This window comes from Rhinolophus hipposideros (assembly GCF_964194185.1).
Source record: "Rhinolophus hipposideros genome assembly, chromosome: 21".
Lineage (NCBI taxonomy): Eukaryota > Metazoa > Chordata > Mammalia > Chiroptera > Rhinolophidae > Rhinolophus > Rhinolophus hipposideros.
Window position 1 is genome coordinate 36200424 of NC_138067.1, and position 25870 is coordinate 36226293.

At 52.2% G+C, this 25870-nt stretch overlaps 4 protein-coding genes across 4 annotated transcripts in view; 3 read left to right on the plus strand and 1 right to left on the minus strand.

Annotated features, from left to right (window-relative positions):
• WDR62 (WD repeat domain 62) overlaps positions 1-7356 on the plus strand; it is a gene marked incomplete at its 5' end in the record, with an annotated part of 42294 nt that extends 34938 nt beyond the window's left edge. Inside the window, 11 exons of the mRNA XM_081030737.1 lie at positions 1862-2080; positions 3136-3263; positions 3576-3679; positions 4027-4137; positions 4431-4565; positions 4854-4965; positions 5079-5220; positions 5301-5361; positions 5544-6203; positions 6753-6910; positions 7022-7356. Of these exons, the coding sequence (XP_080886863.1) occupies positions 1862-2080; positions 3136-3263; positions 3576-3679; positions 4027-4137; positions 4431-4565; positions 4854-4965; positions 5079-5220; positions 5301-5361; positions 5544-6203; positions 6753-6910; positions 7022-7285 (2094 nt within the window). The 3' untranslated portion in view covers positions 7286-7356. The remainder of the gene's footprint in view (positions 1-1861; positions 2081-3135; positions 3264-3575; positions 3680-4026; positions 4138-4430; positions 4566-4853; positions 4966-5078; positions 5221-5300; positions 5362-5543; positions 6204-6752; positions 6911-7021) is intronic.
• Positions 7357-11560: 4204 nt separating this feature from the next.
• On the plus strand, positions 11561-13262 carry OVOL3 (ovo like zinc finger 3; the record flags this gene model as incomplete). Its single annotated transcript, XM_081033170.1, has 4 exons — positions 11561-11654; positions 11729-11793; positions 12510-12711; positions 13027-13262. The coding sequence occupies 4 exons, from the start codon at positions 11561-11563 to the stop codon at positions 13260-13262; spliced, it is 597 nt and encodes a 198-aa protein (XP_080889296.1).
• Positions 13263-13287: 25 nt separating this feature from the next.
• POLR2I (RNA polymerase II subunit I) lies at positions 13288-14959 on the minus strand. Its single transcript, XM_081033171.1, has 6 exons — positions 14454-14959; positions 14321-14375; positions 13945-14018; positions 13785-13859; positions 13613-13664; positions 13288-13397 (listed from the first exon to the last, which is right to left on the minus strand). Exons 1-6 carry the CDS (start codon positions 14510-14512, stop codon positions 13335-13337), a joined length of 378 nt encoding a protein of 125 aa, XP_080889297.1. The 5' UTR covers positions 14513-14959; the 3' UTR covers positions 13288-13334.
• An 82-nt stretch (positions 14960-15041) lies between these two features.
• TBCB (tubulin folding cofactor B) lies at positions 15042-25870 on the plus strand. Its single transcript, XM_081033169.1, has 6 exons — positions 15042-15291; positions 15693-15836; positions 18847-18943; positions 19637-19828; positions 22542-22614; positions 22804-25870. Exons 1-6 carry the CDS (start codon positions 15178-15180, stop codon positions 22916-22918), a joined length of 735 nt encoding a protein of 244 aa, XP_080889295.1. The 5' UTR covers positions 15042-15177; the 3' UTR covers positions 22919-25870.

Genomic DNA, 25870 nt, shown 5'->3' on the forward strand with positions numbered 1-25870 from the left:
GCCTCTTTCCCCCTCCACGTCTCTCCTTTCCCTGGAGAACCCCATCACGCTTCCAGTCTCAGCTTAGCTAGCCCTTCATTTATGCAACACGTATTTACTAAGCACCTACCCTGTGCTGGGCCATTAGATACAGCAGTGAGCCAGGCAGACAAAATCTCTGCCTTCACGGGTTCATTTTCTTGTGTGGGGGGATGGACAGTAATCCACATTAAACAGATAAAGAGTATAGTATTTTGGGAGCTGATAAGTGCTATGGAGGGAAAAAATTGAGAAGGAAATAAGGAATGTTGGGGGAGGGTGACAATTTTAAGGTAAGCAGGAAAGGCCTCACTGGGACGATGATATTTGGGCAGAGCTAAAGTGAGGAATGCAGGTCCTGAGAAAGATGTTGAAGATAGAGAGAACAGTCTGCAAGGGCCAAGGCCATGAGGCAGAATTATGCTTAGCATGTTCAAGCAAGTACAGGGAGTCTCTGGTCCCTGGGTTGAGGGTGGATGAGGGGAGAAGGGCTCAGAGAGTCCACGGGGGCCACATGCTGTGGGGCCATGTGAGCTCCGGTGCGTTCCCTCGACATTCGTTGTTGTCCTTCTCCAATTGTTTTTTTCTCCATTGCCCTGAGTGAGACGGAGGCAGGGAAGGGCTCTGAGCTGAGGACAACCATGATCTAACTCAGGTGTTAACAGGTCCCTTTGGCTGCTTGTGGGAAACAAACTCTGAGAGGCAAGCAGGGGCACCAGGGAGGAGACTGCTGTGATAATCCAGGCAGGAGAGATTGGAGGCTGGACCAGACGGGAGAAGAAATAGTTGGATTCTAGAGGGATTTTGAAGATGGAACCAAATGATTGGATGTGAGGGAAAGAGGGAGCGAGACGATGTTAGGATGCGATGAATGATTGTTAACTTGGCAGAAGGGTAGACGAGGAGCTGGTGGGTTAGCAGTTGGCAACAGAATCCTCAACCCTAGGTTGGAGGGTTTATTTCAGGAACAGTGTCAGACCTCGGATCAAAGCCTAGATGTCTGCTCCACAGGGAAATCCCCCCGCCATCTGATTCCCTGCAGACCAGGTCAGGGCATCTGGCCATGCTCTCCCAGGCCCCCACGCTTCCTCTTATCAGTGTACATTACGATTGGAATTACAGTCAGCAAATAATCACTGTGCACTACTCTGTGTGGGCTCTGCTCTAAGTCTTTTATATATATTATCTCGTTTAGATCTCATTGAGGTAGGGGATTTTCATATCCCTATTTCACATGTAGGGAAATTGAAGCCCAAAGAGGTTAAGTAACTTGTTTAGGGTTATATAACTAGGAATCAGAGGACGTAGGATCGACCCTAGGCAGGCTGGCTCCTGAGCCTGAATTCTCAAACACCCACCCTCCAATGTCTGTCAAGCAACAGTCTTGGTAGTAGACAGCGGTGGGCTAGACCATGGTGGGAGGAGAAGTGGCTGTATCTTGGATGTGTTTACATGGCAGAGCTAAAAGAATTTGCTGAAGAAATACAATGTGGAGTAGGAGAGACAGAACAAGAGAGAGGAATGAAGGATGACCTCAAGGTGTGGGGCCTGAGCAACTGGAAAGAACAACTTAGATAAGGAAGGAAGCTTTAGGAGGAGCAGATTTCGGGGGAAGATTAGTTGTTTTCAGCATGTTCACTTTGAAATACCCACTAAACATCCATATGGATCTGTAGAGCGGTTGCATGTGATTTCTAAAGTTTAAGAGCAAGGCTCAGGCTGGAGATAGATGTCTGAGAGTTGTTTCTGAGTAGTATTTAAAGCCAACAGACTAAGTGAGGTCCATGCAGTGTCCTTGGTCCTCGTTAGAGCTGGCTGCTTGACCATCCCCTGTCACCCTCAGCTAGGAGATGACGATGTGGCAGATGGCTCAGCCTTCCACACCAAGCACAGCTATCAGCCACATGGCCGCTGGGCGGAGCGGGCTGACCAGGAGCCCCTCAAGATCATCCTGGATGCCTGTGACCTGGATTGCTACTTTACCCCCATGAAGCCCAACAGCCTGGAGGACTCCATTCTGGAAACAGTGGAGCCGCAGAGCCTGGTGGGCCTCCTGAGTGAGGTAAGGCTGCCTGCCCCGCCCGGCCTGCAGCCCCTGCACCACGACTGCCCTCTCAGGACTTGGGGCCTCACTGCTTTCCTTTTGAAAATAGGGCTGCCTGTCCTACTGTAGGGGTGCGAGAGGATTACCTGAGACGGTAGAGGGCAGGAGGGTGAGCCCCAGGGCTGGAGCACAGTGAGACCTCCCAGGGCAGACCAGAAACCTGGGAGGCTGGTCACCTTGGGGGTTAAGAGTTTGGGTCAGAGAGCAGGCCTGTGCAGGAGTGGGGGGGGGGCATTTGAGCAAGTGGAGCCCAGCCTTACCCCTTCCAGGCCATGTGACAGAGCAAGGCTTGCCTTTTTGAGCTGTAGTTTTCAGAAATACGCACATTTTTTAAAAAGATGACCAAGAAAAAAGATTTCAAAAAAAGGTCATTAAAAAATAGCCCCCAGGGGACCTTTACAGGAATCCAGTGCTAAGAGCGGCCTGAGGTCCCCTTAGAGGTGCTGAAGCAGTTTTCTTTAGCTGTTATTCTATTATTTTCCAAATAAAATTCTTTTCTATCCTATGTTTTCTTTTTGTTGTGGCATTATATATGTATGTATATATATAATATATACGTACTATATATATATTATGTGCTCAGATCTTAGGTATATAGCTTGAATAATTAATTGTTACCTGTGTATATACCTATGTATATCCACCACCCAGGTCAAAATATAGAGCATTTTCTACCTCCAGGAAGACCCCTGTGCCCCTCCCAGTCAGTCCCTCCACCCAAGGTAACCAGCATTCTGACGTGTCTCAGCATGGATTGGTTTGCCTGTTCTTGAACTTCATATGAATAGACTCTTAGAGGGTTGGAGCCATACCATTTCCTTGTCTGTAGAGGGGCTGATGCCAATGCAGTGGGGGCACAGAATGAGTTCACGGTGAGCAAAGTGCTTGGCCCAGGGAGCGTACAGCAGTCGGGGCTGCCATTATCCCTGACGTCTTTACCGTAACACTCAGCAGCTTGCAGGGGTCCTGGTTGCCACAGCTGCCTCAGATGGCTGTACCTCTTCACCCCACAGTCAGAGAGTCCCCAGGAAGATGGCTGTGGGGATCCCTCCTTCCTGCCCCTACAGAGGGAGTCCTCTGAGGCCAACGAGCTCACCATCTACTCCCTGGAGGCGGAGGTGACAGTCCCAGAGACAGACAGGTAGGTGTCCTTTGTACTAAGGGGAGCCCTAGTTGGCGAGCGGAAGCCTCAGCTGACAGGTACACCCTAGAAGAACTGCTCTCCCAGAGGGGCATAAGGCGTGGGGCCCTGAAGGGGCAGGAGCCCAGCCCTGTGGCCTCACTTGCAGCCGTTTCCCTGGTTCTGGATGGAGGTGCAGGGGGCCTTTGGGAGGAGGCAGGAGAGGCGAGGTGCTCCCAGGAGGAGCAAGGTGCCGATGTCGGGTTCTGGGTGGAGGCCTGTTGTTTACTAACTAGTATGTCATCCTTCACCCCACCCCTATTGGCACTGCAGCAAGTACTGCGAGAAGGAGGTGGAGCAGGAGCCTGGAGACCAGCAAGGTGACTCCTACCTCAGGGTGTCCTCCATCGGCTTGAAGAATCAGAGCCCACCGGAGGGTGAGAGGGCCAGGCAGGGACCCTGCTGTAATCTGATTATCTGGCCAGGCCTCTTTCTGGGCACTGATGATGACCTTGACACAGTCATTCTGAAACTGAGTCTGTCACAGAAGACAGACGTGGGCCCTCCTGTCACCTGACTGCCCACCAATGGGAGCCCAGCTCTGACACTTCCTCCAGGTGTAACCTTGCTGGTCCATAAAAATAGAAGCCGGGTATTATCACCCCCATTCTCTAGATGGGGAAACTGAAGCCCAGAGAAACTGAGCCACTGATCTGACTCACCCAGAAAGGGCCTGGCTTTGGGCTCCTGACACTCCCCACCCGCTGCTGCTCTGCTGTTTCAGATTCCGGGGAGTCGGAGACCGACTTAGAGTGCAGCTTCGCTACCATCTATTCCTCCCCTCCACAGCTGGACCCAGACCCTCGGTTTGACATGCCAATGACCCCCACACCAGGTAAACGGGGGCCAGATGAGGGGAAGGGCAGTGTATGGCCTTGGCTAGGAGATGGTCATGATGCAGAACTACTGGCCCCAAATCAGCCCTACACCTGGCGCCTACTGAGCCTTGATTTCCTCACCGGGAAGACAGCCATTAGTTTTTCCTTCTCGGCCTGGTGGCAACAAGGTGTGTGCTGGGCGAGTCCAGCTGTCTCCATTGTTAAGTCTGTGGTGTCTTTGTCAGGGTGTCTGCCATGACTCATGGTGTTGAAGGTTCTCTCCTGCCAGCCCCCTTTTGCCTCTCTCCAGAAGGCCCAGGAACCACAGAAGAGTTGACCCGGCCTGAGGTGTCAGGCATATCCAATGGCTCCCTGCCCCACACCCCTGAGCAGGAGAAGTTCCTCCGCCACCACTTTGAGACGCTTACTGATGCCCACCCTGAGGGTAGGGCCCTGCCCCTCTCAGCTCTGCCTGGGCATGCCATCCAGTGCTGGGCACAGTGTGGGCGTCTCTGGGCTAGGGCTTTCCCCAGCAGGGCTGGTAAGGGGGGTGAGAGGGCATACGTTTTATCTTAAGGACTGAGCTGCATAGTTTCCTCTCCTTGATCCAGTTGCTCTGTGTTGTCTGTTGATGGGGTTTTCTAAGGATCTGCCTGCTGGTCTGTGGGTCTGCCTGGGCGCAGGGCTGCTTGGCTGGAGGGATTCTGAGGGCTCCTTCGGCATCTTCCCCTAGAGCTCTTCCACAGATCCCTAAGAGACATGAAGGCCTCCGAGGAGGAGGACTTTTTAAATCCCCGGCTGAGCATTTCAGCCCAGTTCCTCTCACGCCTCCAGAAGACATCCAGGTAGGAGCTGGCGAACTAGTGAACCTTCCAGCTTTCCTTATCCCCCCAGGGCGGGGCCGTGTCCTCTCAGGTACCCTCAGAGCAGACACAACCACCTGGTTTGCTCCCCATAGGCTCACTCATACCTTCCCTCCCCGGCTGTCCCTGCACCTCGTGAAGTCCCCGGAGGTCAAAGTCACAGATCTCGGGGGGAGCCAGCCCAGAGCCGAGCCCCTGAGAGCAGGTACTGGCTACGCCTCTCCAGGCAAGACCAACGTGAGTACTGAGGTCACCTCCTTGGGACATAGGCCTGGGAGCCAGGAGACCTTGTCCTCACCTCAGGGCTGTGTTTGCAGGTCCTCTCTGGGGAGAAGGCTCAGGAGCCCCTTGACACCCTAGAGGCCTGGTGCTCACAGAGTAAGTGTCCCCATCCCCAAATGAATAGCCCCAGCCTTCTCAGCAAATGGCCCTGGGTGCCCAGCTGAACCATGGGTAGGGATGGACAGGCTCCACTCAGACCCTGCAGTCTCCTGGGGTGGGGCCCTATCCATTGGCTCTGCGGCTGGGGTGTGAGAGTGAACTGGCTGCTTCCTTTATAGCGCCCTGCCTCACAGGCCTGGCATCCCGTGTGCCCTCCTCCTCAGTGCTGCCCACAGACAGGAAGCCGCTGACACCCACAGCCCTACCCACTCCGGGCTTGGCTCAGGGTCTTCACACCTCCTCTACCTGCTCCTACATGGAGGCCGCTGACAGCTCCCATGCCAAGATGTCACACAGCATCTCCCTTGAGGACAGCGAGGACCCTGTCCTGGCTGAGCTGACCAGGCCCCTCCACAGGCCCTCATCCATGGGGGAGCTGGCCTCCCGGGGCCAGGAGCTCCAGGCCATCACCACCGTGGGAGCACCCAATTCTGACTGCAAGGGCCACGAGCCTGCCCAGCCCTCCCGGGGCAACCATGAGGTCCGGGCCAGCCTCAAACTGAACCTGTCGAGCGTCTATGATGGGCTCTTGCTGCCCCCACTCCCACTGGAGCCACCCACTAGTTGTGTCTGGTCCCAGGAACCTGTGGCCACACAGCCCGATGTCACAGTCATAGCAGCTAGCTTCCCGGCTCCCAGCCCCATGGATGGGAGCTCCCTGAAGTTCCACAACTCCACCTTTCTCCCAAGGCTCCCTGAGCCCCTCAACACCCCTGCTCACCCTGACAGCCCCCAACTTCTGGAGACCAGGCCGGGGGTCCCTGGCAGCATCACCCCTGGTGAGTACCACCCTTGGGATCAGGAGTCGTCCTCTAAGCTTACCCCCTGTAACAGCTAGTTCAGCTCCAAAGGTAGGCACTTGACCAGGCCACAGGGTGGTGCCGTTCGTTTATTTCCTGAAATACTTAGTGAGCAATTTGTATGTGTTGGGCTTTGTTCTAGGTCCTGGGAAACTGGGTCATGGTGGTAAAGGAGCCTACAGAGAATTGACCCCTTAAATGAGGGAACTGCCCAAACTAAATCTATGAGGAAAATGTTAAGTGTATCATGAAGTGGTATGTGCTAGGGAGAGAAGTAAGAGAAAGGGTTTAGGGAGTGAGAAGCGGGGACAGTGGTTACAGTTTCAAACAGGATGATGAGAAAAGGCATCAGAGAGAAGGTGGCATTTGAACAGAGGTCTGCAGGTAGGGAGGGAAGGCAGCCTTGGAGAATGAAGGAAGTGTTCCAGGCAGAGGGACAGCAGTTGGGATCAGCCCAGCCACTCTGGCTTCTCTTCAACCAGCTAGAAAGTGGAGGCGTCTTTCTCATTCCCTCCCCTCCACCCCTAGATGCGCTCAGTCGGATCCGGAACAGCCCTGGACACTGGGGGGAGCCCAGGGTGCCAGCCAGGCGCCTGTCCCCAGCTCCCCTTGAGCTGAGCAGTGTGGGGACCATCGTGCACAAACTGCAAACTGCCTTCCAAGAAGCCCTGGACCTTTACCACCTGGTGAGCCAAGCCCTGGGGTCGGGAAAGGGCTGAGGGGGTGCACTGGGACTGGCCGGCCCGGATGGCCCCTAACTGGGACTGGCCGGCCCGGATGGCCCCTAATCCTTGCAGGTGGTGTCTAGTGACCAGGTGAGCACCGAGCAGCAGCAGGCACAGACTGAACTGGCCTCCACCTTCCTTTGGATCCATAGCCAGTTAGAGGCCGATGACTGGCTGGTTGGGACTAATGTGGCCCCAGCCCAGGCTCTACCCAGCCCAGGTCCCCCCTCCCCACCTACACTGTGCCCCCTGGCCAGTCCAGATTTGCACGCCCTGCTGGAACACTACTCGGAGCTGCTGGTACAGGCTGTGCGAAGGAAGGCGCGGGGCTACTGATGGCCAGCAGCGCTGCTCTCTTCTCATGAAACAGGTGTTTTAAGCAAATAAACCGACAGCGCAGAGGAGTGATTCCTGATGCCTATCCTGGCACATCCACAGAGCCCCCTGCAGGTGGATAGAGGGAGGGAGGGTGGAGAGCAGTGCTCTTTGGTGGTCCAGCCCCAGGAATGCTCTGAGGCCCAGGTCCCATGCCCTGTTCTCAAGCTGCATCAATGGGAACACAGGACCAATGTTCAATGTTCCCAAGAAGTTTGGGAACTGCAGTAATGAGGACCCTGGCTCCCATGTCGCTTATCCCCAGCCCACTGAGCTGCTGGGGGATCACACGTGGTCCTTGCCCAGTGGGGCCCAGCTGTACCAGAGGGAGGGGCCGGCCCTTCTTTTCTACCCCCTACTGATGCCCAAGAACACACTGGAGCCGCTGCAATCACCCTGTGCCAGACCCTGGCCACAAGTACATGTTGCCACTCCACTGACCCCGGGGCCAGGCCCAGGCTGGATCCTATGAGGTCCAGGATTTTGTCCCCATCTGCAGCAGGGAAAATTGCAGAGAGACAAACAGGCTCATCCACTAGACAATCTGGGCAGTATGCCCAGGCCATCCAGCAGCTGAGCCTGGTAATTCCTTCCTCAGCAAGAGGATTGTGTCTAGCTTCAACATCCCATGAGCTCCCAGCTTCCCCAAGCAGCAGGCATGGCCCACCACGTAGACTGCTGTGGCCTGAACCCCCACTTCCCTGTGAGTTCCTCCCTGCTGTTTGGTGGTCACAGCCCACCAGAAACAGGCTTGGAGAGGCCCAGTGCCCAAGGTCCCAGAGAGCTGAGACTTGAACCTAGGCTTGCCTGGTGGCAGAGCCGGACACTTCAACTTGAGGACATGGCCCTCTGCTGCCTCCACAAACTGACACATCAGAACCAATCATTCCTGCCCCAGTGCCTATCACTGTTCCACACATTAGAGGTTGAGTGAGGAATGGGACAAGCAGTGTCTGTCCTTGTGTTATTCACATTCTAGAGAACAGAACATACAGAAATCAAAATGATAACTAGAAGTAGGTAAGCTGAGGGAATTCAGTGTACTGATGGAAGGGTCAGAGAAGGCCTTTGTGAGGTGACCTTTGAGCTGAGGCTTGATAGAGAGCATAGGCCATGTGGACATCTCAGGAAAGCATCCAGGCAGATAGATTGGCCAGTGCAAAGGCCCCGTGAGGGGGTCAAACGTACATGTGAGGCATAGCAACAAAGCCAGGCTGGCTGGAAGGGAGTGAGCTAGAGGAGAGGCGGTGGGAGGAAGAATGGGTTCTACCAGACAGGGCCTTGTTGCTTGGTGACATTTAAAACCAAGAAACATTCACAATACAATTTTCCCCCCTAAATTAAAATCCCTGATCTTGGTGTTTGGGGAGGTGCCCAGTCTTGTTTATTTTCAGCCCTTTCCCTGCCTCAGTGAGCCCAGGTGGTCCAGGTAGGCTGCACCTCTGCCAGGAAGCTCCCTACACAGGCCCACATGCCAGTCCCGAAAGATGGGAGACCCACTCTCTCCCTGCCTAGCTTGACCACAGTTGCCTAAGATTTCTGAGGCAAGGTTTGGCATGCAGGCCCCTGAACACCCAGGGGACCATCTTGAGGCTCTGTCCCTGGTGGAATTTACCCCTCATGCCACCCTGTGTTATAGTTAAGACTTCAACTTCAAGTAGCAGACACCTGGCTTACAGGGGTGGGGGGTAGGGCCACACTGTATGGACATTTGCTCTTGATTATGTTTCTGCTCTGTCACCCTCTATGATTGAGTTTCACGCTCCAGATTAGGTCCTCACAGTTGCAACACGGCTGCCATAGCACTTAGCAGTACACCCCTACCAACCAGTAGAAAAGCCACGAAGCAGGCTAGCTGTCTGGGTAGTGGGGAAAACGCAGACTTCCTACATGCCCGCCTCTTCGGAGTAGTTCCAGGCAGTAGGAATGGAGATTGCTTTGATTTGCTTGGACCAGCCACCTCTCCTGTCCTGGACATGCTGCTCAAACCAAGCTGGGTTCTCAGCACAAAAGGAGGGTGGGCTGGTAGTTAAAGAGGACCCAGTGTGTCTGCCACTTTCCACTTCCTAGTGGAAGGACCAGACTTTCCTTGGACAAACCAGCTGGTTAAGAAATCACTGCTGATGGATGTGTGTGAGAGTGGTTTGTGGACCCACAGGATCCACTGGGAAGACAGCATCCTCACGTGGGATATTTCAGAGTTTAGCGAAGGAGCCATTTGCAAAGGAGTGAGCAGGGAAGAGTGAAACCACAGCACCCCAGACTGGTAGCAGAGGAGAGCTGTGACAGACCCCCACTCTAGGCCACAAGGCACAGCGGAGCAAAATGGGACCCCAAAGAGCAAATCCTGGAGAGAGGGCTGCCCTGAGGGGCGCTGTGTCCCTGGCAACCCCCCCACCCTGGGAGGTGGGGGATCCCCTTCCACATCGTCAGGACTCCCCATTGTCCAAACACTACTAGAAGCCAGAGAAGTATGGCAGCCCAGGTGATGCCCACCCAGGTCAGCCTCCCAGGACACAACAGGACAGAGGGGGGCTAGGGACAAAGACACCCAGCCCCAGATTTCTTCCCTAATGTGTTTTCAGCAACAACACAAATCAATCACCCCAAGAGACATGTGTTGGGCATGTCTCCCCATTCATCAGCTCATTCTTCAGTGCCACCTGCCCTCTGTATTCCACATTGGGACGGATCCTACATACTGGGCTGTCAGACCTCTGCCAGACACACCAGTCACGGCTGTTATGAAATCCAACAATTGTGAAATGGCGACACTTAAAACCCTGTTGTACAAATGGGTCAACTGAAATGCAGATGCTTGCCTAGCCACCCCACCTGTTCACGCTTCCTAACAGTCCCTTTATTTATGTCTTGCGATGTGCTAGACCCCATGCTCAACATTCTCCACACATGATCTACGTGGATCTTTAACACAAGCCGGAGATAGGGAGGTACATTAGTTCCACTTTCCAGATGAAGAAGCAGGCTCAGCAAGAAATGACCTGACCTAAGTCCTGCAGAGAAAAAGTGACAAAGCTCTGGGCTAGCAGACTCAGTGCTGCCTCCTGAGTCAGCAGGACTGACTCAGGGAATGTGAAGAAATGAATAAATATTGGTTCTTCTACCACCAAGCCTTTGTATAGACTGTTCCCTCTGCCTAGAACACCCTCTCCTTTCACCCTAAACCTCCACCTCAGGGCTCACACCCTGAAAGTTGTTCCTGAACCTTTAGGTTGGTTCAGGAGCCCCAAGTCTCCTGGGTTCTCCCCAGCACAGCTTGGATCACTCTGCCTGTGCTTGCCCCATCGTGCCTTAGTCATTCTGGGCAGTCACTGGTGTCTCCCCCATGGACTAAGTGTTCATTTTCAGTGCTGAACTAGGCCTGACCTCTAGTTGGAGCTCAGAAAATTGTTGGGTGAATAAATGAAAGTAACTGCACGAGGTATATTCAAAATCCTTAACCCGTGTTTAAGAGGTCAATGACCAATGTAGAACAACAGTCTGGTCAGAGTGCTGAGGTAGGGTCCTGGGAGCCTCTGACTGTGTTTGTGGAACGTGGGAGAGTGGGGGAGAGGTGTCCCAGGTACTCACTAGGAGCTGGACTATTAACAAACCAGTAGTTTAATGCCTGCTACACCTGAACAGTGTGCTTCTGGCTGACCGTCAGCTCTGGGCATCTGAGGATCAGAGAGATGAAGCTTCCTAAAGATGCACAGCCTGGATCCTCACTTTGTCCTTATCTATTAGAGGGACCTGCTGTCCCTCTATCCTCTGGAGCAAGCAATCACAGTCACCCTCTCCCCTGCTTCCTCAGCTGCTGTGATTTGAATAACCCAGCAAGCTGTTGGATGTCCTGTGGTGACTGATTTGCCTGGCAAACAGACCCTCCGGTCCTTGGCCCTGCTGGTACTAAGGGAAGACACAGCTCTACTGGGATCTGTTCCCTCTTCTCACCCCAAAGAGCTGCCTAGGCTCCAGTCTTGCCCTTGCTCCATCTTCTTTGGGGTCCTAGCGCTTGTCTGCCTCTGGAGGCTGGAGAGTGCCCCCAAGACCTGCCACAGAAGGGGGAAGAATGTAGGCCCCAAGGCAGAGGTAACTGGAGCCAACTAAGTCTGCTCCCTGGGCTTGTCATGAAATTTGCATGGAGCGAATAAGAGGCTCCGTCATGGCTGCCCCCTCCCTTCCCACCTGAAATAGTCATCCTGGAGCTGAAACATCTCACCATTCCTGGAGGTGATGCCCCGTGCCTTCCTGGTCAGGAGCAGGCGTCCGCAACCACCCAACTGGAGCCAGTTGCCTGACCAGCTCCGGGGAGATGCCTATGTCCCAGGTGAGCCCCTCACTGGGCCTGGAGGTAAGGAGTAGGGGAGACACCAAACATCATCCTCTGGCTTCTCTTCTCAGACTGCAGCAACCTTGAGGGGGCACCAGCACACCAATCCTCTGGCCTCCGGGACTCTTGGGCGGCGGTGAGTCTGCAGCTGGCCTACAGGACCCTGCTCTCAACCTCAACAGAACCTGACTGCCCCATCCATACTCTTCAAGCCCATTGCATATGTCCCTCCAGCCTCAGGACCTTTTCACCCATTGTTCTTTCTGCTGGGAATGCCTTTCTTTTCTAAGTAGTGAGCTGTTTGGCTTCATCCCAAGCACCATTTCCCCAGGGTGGGCAGCCACAGCTCCTGCCTCCAGGAATCTCTGTTTCATGGGGCAGAACAGGATTCAAGCTTACAAGTGGATGGCAATTTGCTTTATGTTGGAGGATCAAACAAAGTGACAAGAGTGGGATGGGGGATGGAGTTTGATATTGGGGCCTTTCAGAAGGGGTGCTTAGCTGGGTGTGCTCAAGATTATTTCAGTGTTTATTGAGAGCCAGGAACTTCTAGGCAATGGGTATTCAGCAGCAGTAAGACAAAAATTTCCTACTTCCTGGAATTTATAACCCAGTGAGGGCTGCAGGTATTGACGATGAAATTGGAAGATATATAGGTATTATGTTGGAAGATGGTATGTACTATGGAGAAATAAAAGCAAGGTTAAGGGCAATGGGGATGGTCAGGGAAGGCCTTGGAGAGAGGGTGGCATTTGCGCACACAAAATCTCTGGTCTTCCTAGACATCCTTGGTTCTGAGTTCTAGGCATTCCATTTGCTCGTGTGTGTCTAACTCTTGTGTCCCTCCCACAGCCCATGCAGGGCACTTTGGTCCTCACTCCCAGGGGCCCTGGGACCCTTGGCTGTCCACTCTGCCCCAAGGCCTTTCCGTTGCAGCGCATGCTGACGAGGCACCTCAAGTGCCACAGCCCTGCCCGACGTCACATGTGCCGCTGCTGTGGCAAGGGATTTCACGATGCTTTCGACCTCAAGCGCCACATGAGGACTCACACCGGTGAGCAATGGTAGGGGCCTGCTGAGGGATGTAGAATGAAGACAGGTACTGGTTACAGGATTCAGGTCCCAGACTGAAGGGTACCAGGGAAAGCACCCCCCACCCCAGGGGAAGGAACATCCCGGTGAGGACAAAAACACAGCTGTCTGGCCCACGTTTGTGCTGGGCGGGGGTTCGCAGACGGTGGGATGTAGGCGGAGGAGTCTGAAGAACTTGGAGTAGGAATGGGAAAATGCTCACGGAGGGCAAGGTGAGTTGGCTTTAGTCTGGAGGCCACTGCCCTGTCTGTCCTTTCCCTTTTGGGTTATCGTGCAGGGATCCGCCCATTCCGCTGCGGAGCTTGTGGGAAAGCTTTTACGCAGCGCTGCTCGCTGGAAGCACATCTTGCCAAGGTGCACGGGCAGCCAGCCAACTACGCTTACCGTGAGCGTCGTGAGAAGTTGCACGTGTGCGAGGACTGCGGTTTCACCAGCTCCAGGCCAGACGCCTACGCACAGCACCGCGCCCTGCACCCGCTGCTTGAGACTGCGCACGGCTCGTCCAACCCATGAGAGGCAAATAAAGACGGGACATGCATGCACAGAACAGACCATTTATTACATGTGGGGGAGGCTGGTTCAGGTTCACTCGGTCCAGCGGTGGCCACAGTGTGGGGCCGTGCACACGTAATACAAGCGCATGGCGTCCTGGCAGAAGAAGGCACGGTTAGGAAGGGTCTGGACCCACAGCAGGGCACAGCAGAGCCTCACCCCAAAAGAACAGACCACAAGGCCTTCCCCATTGTTAAGGGTCCAGCTCAGGACGCCAGGAAGGGTAGTTTCCCCTCCCAATCGGAATCCCCGCCCCCGGAAAGGACCACGATCCCCATATGCAGAAAGCCTTCCTCCCGCCAGCTACTCACCTCCGCCCGGGCACTGTGCGACTGGAAAAACACCGCCTCCTTGTGGCCGCACCTGAGGCCACAAGTCAGTCACTGGGAGCCGGCCGTACCCTTTCCTCCTCCTCCTCCTCCTCCCCTCCCCGTCCGGGGAGGCCAAGCCGCTCCCCCTCCCGCACACCGGGAGCGCGCTCACTTTTGGCACGGGTGGTCCTCGGTCCGCGGCAACGTGGGGTCCTGGGACACGTCAGCGATGATCTGGGTCAGTTCGCTGAGGGAGCACAGGGGGCATAGTTATGCTGACAGGGGCTCCTAAGCCAACGACCCGGTCCCCCGGCCCCGGTCCTGCCACTCACTCCACTTCGTGCGTGATTTTATTGACGTAGATGCAACTATTGTCGGCTTCCTGCTGGTAATCACAATTCCGGCACTGCGGGAGGGCGAGAGTGGCGGACAGGGGATCACGAGGGGAGCCCGATGGAGCTGGAAGGGAGGGCAGGGTGTTCCCGGCGGGGGGCGGGGGGGATGGAGCCTGGCGGTTGGGATCATAGGGGGGTATCGAGGGATGGGCAAGACGGGAGAGTCGGGGCACTCTGGGGACAGTCAGAGGTGACAGCAAGACCAGTCGGGGCGGAACAGTGAGTAGGGATCGCGTGGGGGAGGGCGGGCGGGCCACAGCGGGGACCGGCAGGCCGGTGGGGAAGACCGGGGCAGCCGAGGGCTGGCGCTCACCGCGTAGAGCAGAATGCGGTTCTCCTTGTCCTCCTTGGGGTAAAGCATATTGTTGCTGTGGGGAGGGGGCGGTCAGAGATCAGGCCCGGGGCCATTACTTGCTCCCCTTCCACACCTGCTGCCCCGGCCTCACCATTCCTGGCAGAATCGAATACCCACGAAGCCCGGCTCGTAGGTCCCGTCCGGTTCCATAGCGTCGTACCGCCCGCCAAGCCTTCCGCGCTTGCTCCGCCGCGCGACAGGTCACGAGAAGGGTCAGATCTAGACGCTTCGCCCAACGAGGGGCGGCGCTGCGCACACGTACTGGCTGCTGGCGGCTTTGTACTCGGCTCTCCGCGCTGATTTGATCACTTGTTTCAGTCTTTTGATATCCAGTCTTTTGCTTCCAACCTGTAGGCCTCACTTCCCCAGTTAGTAGACCCGTATGGCACGAGAGCCGGGAATAGGATGTGTCACGTCACTCACAAAGCGCTGAGCGTAAATGAAGAAGCCATTGCTCTTTACTGGCCGAAGGCCAGTGCACATGCGCGTGTCGACCGGCCGCGACTGGGGTAACTCCTGCCAGTCCTTCCTCTCGGCTTCAGCCTTCGCTCGCCGGGGCCGTTTCCCCGGCCGCTATTGGAAGAAACGTACACCCATGGCAGGCCTCTCAGGATTGGCTGGACCTAACTTAAGAATAGGGAGAGCATCTGGCAGTAAGGAGACGGCGGCGATTGGAGAATCATCCTTGCGGGAGAGCGTGGATTGGCCAGGTCGAGAGCAGGGGGTGGGACTGATATCCCAGAAGCGGCGGCGGCGGCTGCGGAGCCGGTGTGAGGAGGCAGACCGCGCTGCGCACCCCGACAGGGCGCGGCGACATGGAGGTGACGGGCTTATCGGCGCCCACAGTGACCGTTTTCATCAGCAGCTCTCTCAACAGCTTTCGCTCCGAGAAGCGATACAGTCGCAGCCTCACGATAGCTGAGTTCAAGGTGTGGCCGTGGAGGCGGGGTCCGGAGGGGCTGGGCGTGAGGCTTGAGGGGCGGGGCAAAGGAGAAATGCAGGGGCTTCCCGAGCGCAGGGAGGGTCCAGAGATAAACCTACGTTGCTGAGATTGATTGTGGACGGGGCCTCAGCGTGGCAGGGCCAGAGGGAACATGAAGTTTAAGAGAATGGGGGCAGATCCCGGAAAATCAGAGGTTGCAGAGGGCGGGGGCAAGAGCAGAAGGAGCTGGGTCTGGGATAACCAGGTGGGTCCTAAACGGTGGGTCTCTTGGAAGAGCGATGATGAGGTGCTGGTTATTGATGCAAGGGGCGGAGCCTCAGGTCAGAGGGCGGGGCCACTGACAGCCTTCTAGCTTTCCAACCTTTCCCCATGCCCTACTCTTCGCAGTGTAAACTGGAGCTGGTGGTGGGCAGCCCTGCCTCTTGCATGGAACTGGAGCTGTATGGAGCTGACGACAAGTTCTACAGCAAGCTGGATCAAGAAGATGCACTGCTGGGCTCGTACCCGGTAGATGATGGCTGCCGCATTCACGTGAGGCCTCCCTACCTGAGACCCCTCCCTTCCATTCATTTATTTATTTAATAAAAGCTTGCCATACTTTGCCCTATGTGATAATCAAGATAGACACCCATGGAACCCCAAGTCCAGCATGGAGAGAGACAGACCCATCACCACACAGTGACAACAAGAGTGGTCTGGGTTGATGAAAGCCCAGGGGACTGGGGGTACCCAGAAGAGCTGCCTCACTCCATCCGGGAGTATCAGAGGGGGCTTTCTGAAGGAAGGGATGGATGCCTGAGCTGAGACCTGAAGGATGAGGAAAGGGCAACTTAGGAGAAAAGGTGGGAGAGGTATGTCAGCTGGAGGAAGCAGAGTGGACAGAAGCCTCGTGTGAGGTGGGTCAGGGGGAGGGATGAGATGTGTTGGGAGAAGCCAGAACACAGAGGACCTCTGCATGCATCAGCTCACATCTTCTCGATCCTCGTCTCCCCCACCCAACCCCCCACCATACTCCTCAGACATCTCAGTATTCTAGGTGAGCTTCGTGTCAGGGCCTTTCATCCTTTGCATGTACTATACCCTGTGCCTGAATGTGTTTTTTTATTCCCCTATGCCCACATAGTTCACTCCTTCCAATCTTTACTCAAATGTCAGCTTCCAAGGGTGAGGCCTTCATTAACGTCAATGTAAAATTTAAACCTTCTCCTTTTCCTGCTTTATTTGATTTTTGTCCTTAGCTCTTATCATCGTGTGACATACTGTGCACTTTCCCCCAGCACCTGGAACAGTGCCTGGCACAAAAAGGATGCTCAGTGAATCATTGTTAGATGATAAGTTGAATCCATAAAATAAGACTTGGACGATGGTATAATTAACCCTATTTTGCAGAAGAGAAACCTTAGCTTCAGGATGGAATATACTTTCCTGAGGATGAACTATATCTAGAATTTTTACCTTAGTCTGCATGACTCCAGGAGTCGATGTGCCCAGAGAATTGGTTCTTTTTTTTATCTTGCATTTATTTAGTAACTGTTTGTGGAGCATCTTTGTTACCCCCAGGGTATAGCTGTGAGCCAAGTCTGAGAAGGTCTCTGTGTAGCTCTGTCCAGTGTGTGGGATAGATGTTAGCTAAATAGTCACAAGAACAAATGTGAAGGGCCAGTGAGGTGAAGGCCATGCAGGAGGCCATCAGGAGCTGAGAGATCCTACACGGAGAGACAAGACTCATCAGTGGGGTCTCGGAGGACCTCCTGGAGGATGTGCAACACACCCGAGGAATAGGAAGAGTTAACTAAAGAAGGAAAAGAGTGCTCCAGGAGGAGGGTACAGCATGTGCAAACTCCCTGAGATGGGACGGAGCATGGTGGGTACAGGGGACTGAAGAGTGGCCACTCCTGTGGCAGAAGGAAGTGGGAGCCAAGGAAAGACTCTTGAGTCAGGAGAGCCCTGGTCTGACTCAATTGTTCACAGGCTTCCTCTCTGTGTGGGGAGCAGACTGCAGAGAACAGAAGGAGTGGGGAGACCAGGGAGGAAGCTGTTTCCATAGTTCAGATGACGTGGTGGGGTGGGAGTGGGTCAGGACTGTGTTGGGCCCACAGTATTGAGACTGGCTGACCTGGGCAGTCTCAACCGAGGGATATTGGTGGGCCCGGCGTGGGCCGTGGCCTCCTCAAACAGGAGGTTTTCACATGTGGATTCAGGTATAGACAGACCTCTGACTTCTGAGCCATTCAAGGAAGGTTTCCCAGAGGTGGTCTCTGGGGAACTTTTATTTTTTCTAAAACTTTTCTCTTTATAAATATTACCTATATTCGTTGCTTAAAATAACAACCTCAAACTTACAAAAATCCCTAGTACAGAGAGTAGAAATTCTTAGTGATCCTTGACCATAGATAAAAGCCATTTCTCTTTTGCTGTGTTAGTCCAGTCGTTCAGGCCAAATACCTCGGAATGTTTCCTGACCCCTCTCTTCCTCACACCCACATCCAGTCTATCTGGGCTCTACCTACAAAATCTATCTGGAATCTAAACTCTTTTCTCCCTCCACTGCCCCGTTCTGACCCAGCTTCCATCTTCTCCTTCCTGGACCTCGTAGCTGCCTCCTCCCTGGTCTGCTGCTCCCATCCACACCGCACAGTCTGCTCCCCACACACAGGCTGAGGGAGCCTGTGAACCCCTGAGTCAGGTCAGGGCCTCCTGGCTCAGAGCCTCCCGAGCTGCACCTCATTCCTGGTCAAAGCAAAGTCTGCAGTGATCTGTTTCGTCCCGCCCTCTCCCCCGGCTCACTCCACTCGAGCCACAGGGGCCTCCCCGCAGTTCCTCAACAGGGGCTAAGGACAGTTCTACATCTGGGACTTTGCTGTTCTTCTCATCCCTCAGGCTAAGACATACCCTCCTTTTGGCAGGCTTCCCTGACTACCCTTCCCAGGCTCCTTAAGTCTCTTTATGGTATTTTTCTACATTGAACCTTGTTATCTTCTGGTGTGTAATACATGTACCTGTGCGTTTGTTTATGATTGGTCTCCCAGCAGAATGAGCATGCCTTATGTATTTTTGCACCACGTCCCTAGCACCCAGCGCAGGGCCCAATTGGGAACCTTGGAAGAGCTCAGCAAGTGATGCGTGAATGAATATTGAGGGTGGTACGAAGAGATGCTCCAGGGTCTGGAGGTTGGGGCCAGCCTAGGATGATCCCAGAGGCCCAGAGAGGACAGATGTTCTGCTCAGAGGGCTTGTGAGCAAGATCTGAGCTCTGCCCTTTTGATTCCAGTGACTGGGCCATCTTCTGGGGCAGATTCAGCCTCCACTGAGAAAAGGGCGATGGCAAGATGCAAGTGTAGATACCTGCTCTCGTCCCTTCTGCTGGGCTCAGAAGATGAGGGAGGGCTGGGGTAAAGGTGAGGGTAGAATGTAGCTTACCCTAGACGATAGAGCCTTAAGTCTATGGAATGCTCCAGTGTGCAACTGAACCACCTGCCCCAGCATCCCAGGCCTCCCTGGCCAGACCCTGGTCTCCACTGACCTCCTTCCCTCACTACAGGTCATTGACCACAGTGGTGCCCGCCTGGGGGAGTATGAGGATGTGTCCCAGGTTGAGAAATACAAGATCTCACAAGAAGCCTATGACCAGAGGCAAGGTATGGAGCACACGGGTGAATGGGGGTGTGTGGGGGCCAGAGGAAGTGTGTGCAGGTGGGCGGAGGTGTCCAGGGGCCGACAGAATAGACAGGGATGTAGGGGAAATTGGTAGTGTGGGCAGTAGGGGCAGATATGCAGGGGAGAGTGGAGGGGGTGGCGTGAGGTTGGTGTGGGGACAGATAGGGGCTGGGAGGTGTGAGAGGATGTGGGCAGGCAGATGGGTGCTTGGGAAAGCGAAGGGGGCATGAGAGGGAGGGCTGGGTTGTGAGGGTTCAGGTGTGGGAGGAATTGTCAGGGTCACATGATGGGGCAGACAGGGTGGGGGCAGAGCATGGTAGGATATGAGGAGTGGACAGGGCAGTGTGGTGATCAGTACAGGCATGTGGGTAAGGTGAGGGATTCAGAGGCCGGATGGAGACGAATGTGATACTGAGGGATGAGGGGCGATGGGGTGATGTGAAAGACTAGGGGCGTGCATCTTCTCTTTAGTTTCTGGGTTGTGGGGAGGCTGCAGGAATCCTGGGGAGAGGCCAGGGCTGTGGTGGGAGGGTTTGGGTGACAGCACTTTGACACCTAAAACAGAAGAGTTTCTCTATGAATGTTGGCCCTATGTGGGTGGAAGTTTATCTCATGAGGCCAGAGGCCCTGCCCAGGAAACCAAGGCTGACCCCCATGCCCCATCCCACCCACAGACTCAGTCCGCTCCTTCCTGAAGCGCAGCAAGCTAGGCCGATACAATGAAGAGGAGCGGGCACAGCAAGAGGCCGAGACCACCCAGCGTCTGACAGAAGAGAAGGCTCAGGCCAGTGCCATCCCCATGGGCAGCCGCTGTGAGGTGCGGGCACCTGGGCAGCTTCCTCGCCGGGGCACCGTCATGTATGTAGGTACGTGGCCCACTGAGGCCTTATGCCCTGACCTGAGGTGGGCAATGCTGGGGACGCAGCTGTCAAGGAGATCCCAATTTCGTAGGAGAGACAAACACAGCAGCCGATGGTGACAGCCCCGAGTGTTCATGGCAGAGAAGTGGGAAGCAGAGACAGAACGATCTGGGTTGTGACAGAGGATGTGGAGGCCAAAGTGATCAGTTCTGAGGCGAAAGCACTGGACACAGTGGTCAGAGCTAAGATGGGGGAAACGTGGCAGAATTATTAAGGCCGTGATGGGGAAAACACAGGCTCAAGTGATCAGGGAGGGATGAGGGAAGCTTAGGAAGTTCTGTGAGCTGAGAGGAAGTACGAAACCTGTCCTTGAGAGTAATCCAGGAGGGCTTCTGGCGTGGGTGGGGGTCAGGGGCTACCTGAAGGAAAGGAAGAAGTGAGCCAATTAAATAGTGGAGATGAGAGTTCCAGACAAAGGGAGGAGTAAGTGCAAAGGCTCTAAGCAGGAACAAGCTTGTCCTGTCTGAGGCAGAGAAAGGAAGTCAGCGTGTTTAGTGGGGAGTGAGTGAGAGGAAAGGTAAGAAGTGAAGTCGGGTATGGGCAGGGCTGGTCCGTGCATGGCCTTGGAGACAGTAGAGAGGAGTGTAATTTTTTGTTTTTGGGTTTTTTTTTGCAACAGCTTTATTGAGATATAATTCATGTATCATAAAACTCAGTCATTTAAAGTGTACATTATTCATTCATTGGTTTTTAGTATGTTCACAGAATTATGCAACCAATACCACAATCAATTTTAGAAGATTTGCATCACCCCAAAAAGAAACCCCATAATCATTAACAGCCATGCCTCATTTCTGAAACCCCAACTCCCCCAGTCCTAGGCAGCCACTAATCTGTGTTCTATCTCTATAGAATTGCCTGTTCTGGATGTTTCATATAAATGAGATCAGACAATATGTGGTCTTTTGTGACTGGCTTCTTTCACTCAGCATAATGTTTTCAAGGTTCATCCATGTTGTATCGTGTGCCAGTACTTCATTTCTTTTTGTTGCCAAATAATATCACATTGCATGGATAGACCATATTTTATTTTTTCATTCATCAGTTGATGGACATTCAGGTCTTTTCCACTTTTGGTCTATTACGAATAATGTTCCTGTGAACATTCTTGTATAAGTTTTTGTGTGGATGTGTATTTTCCTTTCTCTATAACTAGGAGTAGAATTGTTGGGTCACATGCTAACTCTGTGTTTAACCTTTTGAGGAACTGCCCTATGGTTTTCCATAGTGGCTGCACCATTTTACATTCCCACCAGAATGTATGAGGGTTCCAATTTCTCCACATCCTCTCTAACACTTACTGTTACTTATCTTTTTGATGATAGTTATTCTAATGGATGTGAAGTGGTGTGGCATTATGGTTTTGATTTGCATTTCTTTGATGGCTAATGATATTGAACATCGTTTCATGTACTTATTGGCCATTTGTATATCTTCTTTGGAGAAATGTCTAGTCAGATCCTTTCCCCATTTTTAAATTGGGTTTTTTTGTCCTTTTGTTGTTGAGTTGTGTATTAGTTTGCCAGGTGTGCCATAACAAAGTATTACTGGGTGGCTTAAACAACAGAAACTTATTTTTCACAGTTAATGGAAGCTAGAAGTCCAAGATGAAGGCCTTGGCAGGTGTGATTTCTTCTGAGGCCTCTCTCCTTGGCTTCTAGAAGGCCTCCTGGCTTTGTTCTCACATGGTTTCTCCTCCGTGTGTGAGACCATCCCTCTTGTCTCTTTGTCCAAATTACTTCTTTACAAGGACACCAGTCAGATTGATTAGATCCCATCCTAATGGCCACATTTTAACTTAATCACCTCTTTAAAGGCCCAACCTCCAAATATAGTTACATTCTGAGGTACTTGGAGGTTAGGGCTTCAACATGTGAATTGTGGGGTACACAATTCAGCCCATAACAAGTTGCAAGAATTCTTTTATATTCTAGATATTATACAGTTCCTTTATTAAATATATGATTTGCAAATGTTTTCTTTCATTCTGTGGGTTGGTTGTCCTTTTACTTTCTTGATAGTGTCCTTTGAAACACTAAAGCGTTTAATTTTTATGAAGTTCAATTTATTTTTTCTTTTGTTGTGCTTTTGGTATTATAGCTAAGAAATCAAGGCCTAATACAAAGTCACAAAGATTTACATTTGTACCTTCTAAGAGGTTTATAGAGTTACATCTTATACATTTAGGTCTTTGATGACCCGTTGTTTTTTTGTTTGTTTTGTTAATTTTCGTGTATAGTGTGAGGTATATACTTCATTTTCTTGCAGTTGTCCCAGCATGATTTGTTAAAAAGACTATTCTTTTCTCACTGAATTGTCTTGTCACCCTTGTCAGAAATCATTTGACTGTAAGCAGTGTGGATTTTATGCTGAGTGAGATGGGCAGACTTTGAGGAATTTGGGTCAAGGCAGTGGTGTTATTTCCTTTCTATTTTTACAAAGACCCCTTTGGCTGGGGCTGAGTAAACAGGGAGTCAGGGGTAGGAGCGGGGATACAAGTATAGGGGGCTACCATATTAGTCTGGGCAGGAGATTGCAGTGGTTCTGGGTTGGTATTAAGGAGTGGTTTTTCTCCAGGATGGGCTTTATCGTCATTGGGCAGGCACAAAAATGGGGTGAGCTACGTCTGGAGGTTTATTTGGGATTCTCTCTTGGGCAGGACTCACAGATTTCAAGCCTGGCTACTGGATTGGCATCCGCTATGATGAGCCACTAGGGAAACACGATGGCAGGTAATAAGTATTTCCACTCAGCAAATGTGTGTGTGTCTGTACCTGTGTCTGCTTTCATATGTGTGCATATATGTGTAAGTGCATGCACGTACTACTGGGTGAGCCTTTCTATCCTAGCATCTGGGGAGGGAGCCATGTTGGGGACCCTCTGGACCCTCTGACCACTGCCTTCTCCATCATACCCTGCAGTGTGAATGGAAAACGCTACTTTGAATGCCAGGCCAAGTACGGTGCCTTTGTCAAGCCATCACTTGTGACAGTGGGGGACTTCCCGGAGGAGGACTACGGGTTGGATGAGATGTGACGCCCAATGTGATGCCCAAGGAAGGACATCCTGCCCCAACTAACTTACCCACTTATTGCTCCTCCCTGTGTGTGCCCATGGCCTTCTTCCCCTGACCCCTTTTTTTGTTTTAATTACTTTGTCCTTGCCATTGTCTTTTGAGACTTGTGTATTAAATTTGCCCCAACTAGAAAGCGTTAGGAGGACTTGATGATTACAGGAGGGGCTGGGGGCAGCTGGGTAGGTGAGGCTGAAATAGGGGGTTGGGCAAAGTAGATGTTGGGCAGGATGAGGCTTTATCCCTTAGCTCGTAGCTCGAGGCCCATGAGACTCTTCTTTGTCCTTTATTAGTTACTATAATATTCTGCTGCTATGACAAATAGGCCCAAAATAATAGTGGCTTTCACAAGATGGAAATTTATTTCTTCTCATGTCAAGTCTCATGTAATCAGCAAGAGCTGCCGGTAATACGGTGACCTCTCCATGTCAAAGGCCAGTCTCAGTCTCCATATATCTTGTTGCTCTCCCATCTCCTCCTGATTCCCACCTCATGTGCTCCAGACCCCAGAGGAGGGAATTCCCCTCATCTTTAAGGAATGTATACGTACAACTCAAAACTTGTTCCTATTTCATTAGCCAGAATTTTGTCTCATGGCCACTTATTAATTGCAAAGGAGGCTGGGAAATAACAGTTTTTATTCTGGGAAGACATGTTCCAAGCCAAATATCAGATGTTCCTGTACTACAGAAGCTGGGGAGAAGGGATATTGGGGGTTAACAAGTAGTTCTACCACAGTCCCTGTGGGTGGGGGAACCTTATCTATTCATTTAATACAGTTGACCCTTGAACAACATGAGTTTGACCTGTAAGGGTCCACTTATACATGGAGTTTTTTCAACAAATAATGTAAATGTATTTTCCTTATTTTTAAAAACATTTTCTTTAGCCTACTTTGCTGTAAGAATAGTATATAATACATATAACATAAAAAATATGTGTTAATTGACTATATTATCAATAAGGCTTCCAGTCAACAGTAGGCTATTAGAGTTTCTGGGGAGTCAAATGTTATATGTGGATATTCGGTTGTGTGGGTGGTTGGCACCCCTAACCCCCGTGTTATTCAAGGGTCAACTTTATTTGAAAAAAGAAAGAAATCTAAAGTCTTTAGAAGTAGCATGAAGCCTTTTATACCATTGTAGAACTGGGCAAAGAACACTGTACCCTCAGGTATGTGACATGTACGCATACAGCCCGAATCACACCATGCGTGTGTCTGCATGTATAGTAACCCCTTGTTGGCTCCTTGAAGGGATTCTTGATGGAATGGCTATTTAAGGGATTCTACTTAATTGTTGCAGTTAATTGTAACTGCTGGAGAAGTTGGCAGTGGCAGGAGCAACCACAGTAAGCAGAATGAGGTTGTATTGTCTGAGGGCTGAAGGGCTCTTTGGGGGAAGTTGCTCACATCCACATAGAGCCTCAGGTAGATGCACTCTGATGCCCACCGTGATATACACACACTCACATACACAGAACACACACCTAGCTTCGCACTCCCAACACCACTCAAAACACAGACACGGGAGGTCACATGCAGAAACACAGTGCACAAAGTCTCTCTCATGGGGGAGCCACACATACACAGATTCATATCAAACACCCAGTAGGAATAGATATAAACCTACACACACACAAATCAGTGTTGTCAATATACAAAAGAACAAATAAAACTTTGGAAAAGGACTCTGAGGCTTAGGTCTCTTCCAAGTCAGGGAGTTGTCAGAGTGAGGAGCATCAGAGGGGCATCCCCAGCTTCCCAGCCAGCACCTGCCAACCAGAGTTCAGCCAGGGTCCGACAGAATTAGCCCAGCTAATGGATCAGCACTGAGGACCTGAGACTCACTTTAAGATTTGGCCTCAGAGTCCACCTCCATTGAAGCCAAAGGGTAGAGGCCAGGAAGATATCGCCCAAAGTTATAGCTTTGAGGTCGCAGAGTCACTGTGCATGAGGATCTGCCAAGCTGCAGTGGAAGATCTACACACAAACTTCCAGGGTGTGCTTTCATGCCTTCCAGCTGTCAACATGAAAGAAGCTGGCCCCAGATAAGAACATGGGGTAACGTTTAAATTGTTGATGACAATAGAAGGGATCATGCTGGTAATTTCTATAAATAGGAAACCTACATGTGCTTTGTAAAAGTTGATTACAGGGATTAGAGAGTCACTTATAGAATGGCCTGGTGCTTTAGCTTTAATGGTATCAGGGGGCCCAGAAAGGAAGGAGATAGTGGTCAGTGTGTTACGGTAATACTAGCTGCTATAACAAATACCCCCTTCCCCACAGTCCGATGCAGGGATTCTGGTTGATTGGCAGCAAGCTCCATGTGTTGATTCACACACCCAGACTCCATCTTGTGGCTCCATCATTTCCATGTGCTCAAAATTATCTGCTTCCAGCTGGCAAATAGGAGACAGTGTGGGGAAGGTTCACCATATACTTTAATAACCTGTTCTGCACATTTCACTTCTGCTCATACTGTATTGGTGAGAACTTGTCCGCCGTGCAGCCACCCTAGATGCAAAGTGGGCTTTGGAACATACTCCTGTGCTGATTAGCTTCTTCCCAACCACTACTATGAAAACAGGACCACGGGTTTTGGCAGCCCCAGCATTGACCACCCTCTACCTGTGACTAGATCCATAACCTCAGGGGAAGCGGTAGGAAGAGGCTGTGGGATTTCCTTCCACCAGACCCATTAAGTCCTCCTGCCCCCCAACAACTACCCTTGCCTTTTGCACCATCCACCTCCCTCCCGTTAATCCTCAGGTCAGTGCTGATGGAAGACAGTGAATGTCCAACCCTGTGCATTTTTTGAGCCCCTGTTGTATGTCATGCCAGATGCTGAGAACACTCATGAATCAGACGCAGTCCTTGCTTGGGAGTTGAAGACAAAAACATAATTACCAAA